This window comes from Penaeus chinensis, chromosome 19 (assembly GCF_019202785.1).
Source record: "Penaeus chinensis breed Huanghai No. 1 chromosome 19, ASM1920278v2, whole genome shotgun sequence".
Taxonomy (NCBI): domain Eukaryota; kingdom Metazoa; phylum Arthropoda; class Malacostraca; order Decapoda; family Penaeidae; genus Penaeus; species Penaeus chinensis.
Genome location: NC_061837.1, coordinates 30,207,039 through 30,211,867, shown reverse-complemented (window position 1 = coordinate 30,211,867; position 4,829 = coordinate 30,207,039). Strand labels below are relative to the sequence as shown.

Genomic DNA, 4,829 nt, shown 5'->3' with positions numbered 1-4,829 from the left:
GTGGGAAAAAACGGGGGGGGCGGGAGGGGGGTTCGGGGGGGGGGGAGGGGGGGGCGGGGGGACCGGGGGAGTGGGGGAAAAGTAGGGTACGGCGGGCTGGGTGTGGGGGTGGGGGGGGTGTGGCGGGGTGGGGGTGGGGCCGAATAGTCCGGGGAGACCAGCGGCGGGGCGGGAGGTTGGGAGGGGGGGGAGGAGCGGGACTCGGGGGGGGGGGGGGGCGCGGGAGTGGGCGAGGGGGCGTGGCGTGGGGGGCTTAGATCGGGGGGGGGGAACGGGAGAGGGGGGATTCGGGGGGGGGCGGGGGGGGGGAGGGGTGGGGGGGGGACTCTGAGGGGGGGGGGGGGGGGGGGTGGGAGGGGGGATACGGGAGAGACGTCGGTAGGGGAGTCGGGCGGGAGGGTGTAGGGGTAAAAAACGGAGGGGGGGGATCGGGTTGGGGACATCAGGTGGGGCGGGGGGGGGGGGGGGGAGACTCGGTGGGGGGGTAGCTACGGGGGGGGGGGAAAATTAGTGGCGGGGGGCGGAGGCGGGACTCGGGGGGGGGGGAGGGCGGGGGCGGGGACGGGGACGGGCCGGTGGGGGTGGGCTACGGGGGGGGGGGGGGGGGCTCGGGGTTCGGGGGCCGGGGGTGGGGGGGGGGTGGGCGGGGGGCTCGGGGGGGGCATGGGGGGGGGGGGGGGCGGGGATCGGGGGGGGGGGGGGGGGGGGGATGCGGGGGGAAATATACACGGGAAAGCGGGACCGGGGGGAGGGGGGGGCGGGGGGGGGGCGGGGGGGGAGGCGGGACGTGGGGGGAGGGGGGGGGGGGAAGCAAGACGGGGGAGGGTGGGGACGGCGGGAGGGAGTTGGTCGGGGGCGGGCGGGGGTGCGGTGGGGGGGGGGGGCGGGGGTACCGGGACGGTGGGAAGGGGGGCGGGGGGGGGGATAGGAAAAGCAAAACACGGGAGAGGGACGGGGGGGGGGGGCGGGGAGGCCGGGGTCGGCGGCGGGGGGTACGGGCGCACGGCGGGGGGGGGGGGGGGAGGGGAGGGGGGGGGGGGGGTGAGGGGGAGGTCGGGGGGGGGACGGGGGGAACAACATCGGGGGGGGGGGCTAGCGGGGGGGAACCGGGGTGGGGGGGGGGGGGGATAGGGGGGGGGCGAGGTGGGAGTACGGGGACGGAGATTGGCGGGACGGGGGGGGGGGGGTGGGGGGGGGCGGAGGGTGGAGGGAGGGGCGGGAGGGGGGGCGGAGGGGGGGATCGTGGGGGGGGAGGGGGGGCCGGGGGGTGCACGGGGGGGGGGGGGGGGGGCAATCCGGGAGGGACGGGGTACTCGGGAGGGGGGTGGCGGGTGGGGGGGAACCTCGATCGGGGGGACGGGGGGAACACTCGGGGGGGGGGACTCGGGGTCGTCGGGGGGGGCTCGGGGGGGCATTCTCTGGGGCTGGGGCCGGGGGGGTAGGGGGGGGGGGGGTTGGAAATCGGCATCGGGGGGGGGCACTCGGGGGGGGGGGGGGGGGGCGGGACACGGGTGAACGGTTATCGGGGGGGGGGGAGCGGTTGGTGGCGCACGGTCGGGGGCGGGGGGGGGCCGGGGGGGGGGCGAGGGGGTGGGGGCCGGGAGGTGGGGGCGGCGGGGGGGGGCGTGGGGGGGGTGGACCGGGGTCGGGAAAGGGGGCGGGGGGGGGGGTGGGGGCGGGGGATAAAAATCAGGGGGGGTGGGGGGGGTGTGGGCGGTATCGGGGGCGACGGAGGGTGGGGGCTCGGGGGGGGGGGGGGTGGGGGCAGGGGGGGGGGGGGGGGGGGGGGGGAGGGGGGGATATAAAAACGGGGGGGGCGGAGGGGGGGGGGGGGCTCGTGGGCAGGGTTGGAGGGGGACATCGGACGGGGGGGGGGGCGGCGGGGGGGAGGTGGGGGGGGGGGTGGGCGGGGGGGGGGGGGGGGGGGGGTGGGGAGGGAGGAGGGGACGGGGTGGGCGTGGGAGGGGGTGGGATCAAACGGGGACGGCGGGGAGGGGGAGGGGGGGGGGCGGACTACCCGGGGGGGGGGGGTGGGTGGGACGGGCGGGGGGGGGGTTGGGGGGGGGGGGGCAGGGGGGGGGGGATCGGCGGTCTCGGGGGGTGGGGGGAGAGTCGTTTGTGCCGGGGGGCCGGGGAGGGAAGGTACGTGGGGGGGGGGGGGTGGGGGGGGGGGGGGAGGGCCTGGCTCGGGGGGGCATCGGGGCCTTCCCGGTTGACGGCTGAGGGGGCAGGGGGGGGGGGGGCGGGGGGGAGGGGCGGGGGGGGGGGGGGAGAGGGGGGCGAGGGGTGGGAGGGGGGGGTGGGGAAGCCTCGGCGGTGGGGGGCAAAACGGAAACTCGGGGGGGGGGGGGGGCTCGGGGGGGGGGGGGGGGGGGGACGGGGGCGGGGCTTGACGTGGGGGGGGGGTGTTCGCACGGGGGGGCCGGGGGGGGTGCTCGGACGAAGGGGGGACTCGTGGGACGTCGGGGGAGGGGGGGGGGCGGCGGGGCGGGGGGCTCGGAGTGGTCGGGGGGGGGGGGGGGGGGGCTCGTGGGGGGGAGGGGGGGGGGGGGAGGGGGGTGGGGGGGGGGGGGCGGGGGGGGGGGGGGGCGGGTACTAGTCGGGGGGGGGCGGGGACGGCGGAGGGGGGCCGGGGGGGGGGTGGGGGGAGGGGGTGGAGGGCGGGGGGTCGGGGGGGGGGGGGGGGGGGACGCGGGGGGGTCCGGGCCGGATCGGGGGTGGGGGGGGGGGGGGTGGGGGGGGAGGCAGGGGGGGGACCTCGGGTGCGGGGGGGGGGGAGCTGGGCGGGGGGGGGGTGGGGGGGGCTCAGGGGTGGGTGACGGGGGTTGGTGATGCGGGGGGCGGGGGGGGATCGGGGGGTTGAGGGAGGAGACGGGGGAATCGGGGGGGTGGGGGCGGAAAACGGGGGGGGGGGGGGGGTGGGGGGGTGGGACGGGGGGGGAGTCCGGGGACGGGGGGGGGGGGGGAGGGGGGCCGGGGGGGGCGGCGGGGGCCGGGGGGGGGGCGCCCGCATGCACAGCTCGCCAGTCATGCATTAACAGTTACGTATCAATAACAGTCAGATCAAAAGCTGGTTCCAATAACTGGACGAGACCATCTATTACTTACTAGTTAATTCCGTGACGCGACCCCCCCCCGCCGCCCCAGGCCGGGGCGCCCCGCGAGAGGGGTTAACCCGCCGCCCCATGGATTAGGATTTCCCTCTTTTCTCTCCCTAGTGTGTGTGGTGGTAATTGTTATGTGTGTATTTTGGTGGGTGTGTGTGTGTGTTGTGTGTGTTGTGTGTGTGTGTGTGTTGTGTGTGTGTATGTATGTATTATGAAGTAGGTAAGCATGCATGCGTACATACATACATACTTACATACATGACATACTACATACATACATACATACATACATACATACATACATACATACATACATACACTCACACACATACACACACACACACACACACACACACACACACACACACACACACACACACACACACACACACACACACACACACACACACACACACACACACACACACACACACACACACACACACACACACACACACACACGCACACACACACACATACACACACATACACACATACACACTCACACACACACACACACACACACACACATATATATATATATATATATATACATATATATATATATATATATATATATATATATTAATACATGCATACGTACACACACACACACACACACACACACACACACACACACACACACACACACACACACACACACACACACACACACACACACACACACACACATATATATATGTGTGTGTGTGTGTGTGTGTGTGTGTGTGTGTTGTATGTGTGTGTGGTTTCTGTGTGTGTGTGTGTGTTGTATGTGTGTGTGGTTTCTATGTGTGTGTTTGTGTGTGTGTGGTTTCTGTGTGTGTGTGTGCGTGCGTGCGTGCGTGCGTGTGTTTTTGTTGGTGTGTCTGCCCGTGTGCGTGTGTACACCCGCGCAGGCATACAAATGTTTAATTTTAGATTGAATTTTTGAATTATTATATTTATAGTAGCTCGATGTGAGATATTTGCATTTACCCTGATTATCTTCCATTTCAGGTGAGGTTTTGTCAAGCTGTGCGTCTCCATTGTTCACACATCCGGTAAGTTTAATATTTTACACAGGTAAGACTCAAAGATACTGGCTAAAACTGCCCGAATGATAAAGAAGCCATGGACTCCGAACCAGAAAGAATCTCCTTTTTTTCGCGCGACTTAAGATTTGATGAATATGAATGGCAAAATACAGACTAGTGAATAGAGTCGGAGCTGCATTTACAGACCTGCTAAGAAGTATTTCACTATTTTCTGGTCTCATCTGAAGTCTGCTCACTGTTCTTCTCGAGCTGACTTGGCAGTTTCGCTAACCAGGCGGCTAAAAGTTCGTTGGAAAGTTCACGAGCAAGGCCTCGCTTGAACAGTATTACTCTGCAATATTGAAACGCCGCCGTGAACTGCTTTCGTTAGGCTCTGGTTCGTCGCCTTTTTTGGGAAAGGTTCATATACCTACCTCGCATGCTGATTCTGAAGCCTCGCCGCCTCCTGCCTGGCTCTCTTGACCTCTCGACCGAAGCCTCCCCAACCATAAAGAGCGAATTTGCCCATTATTCGGGTCTCTGCTTGTAGTTCTCTTGCTCCAGTTTTACTAACCAAGGCCTTTCAATTCAGTGTTATTCACGTCGGAGTTGTATATTCACTAGTCTTTTTATGCCGAGGAATCACGTCATCGGTAAAGTAGATATTGTTTGTCTTCCCTCAACTACGGATTCGATGTACGGCATT

General features: G+C 67.9%; 1 protein-coding gene across 1 annotated transcript in view; it reads left to right on the top strand.

The window, feature by feature from the left end:
• LOC125034994 (serine/arginine repetitive matrix protein 2-like) overlaps positions 1–4,110 on the top strand; it is a 9,912-nt gene extending 5,802 nt beyond the window's left edge. The window contains exon 2 of the mRNA XM_047627038.1: positions 4,107–4,110. Coding sequence (XP_047482994.1) covers positions 4,107–4,110 — 4 coding nt within the window. The remainder of the gene's footprint in view (positions 1–4,106) is intronic.
• Positions 4,111–4,829: the final 719 nt, after the last annotated feature.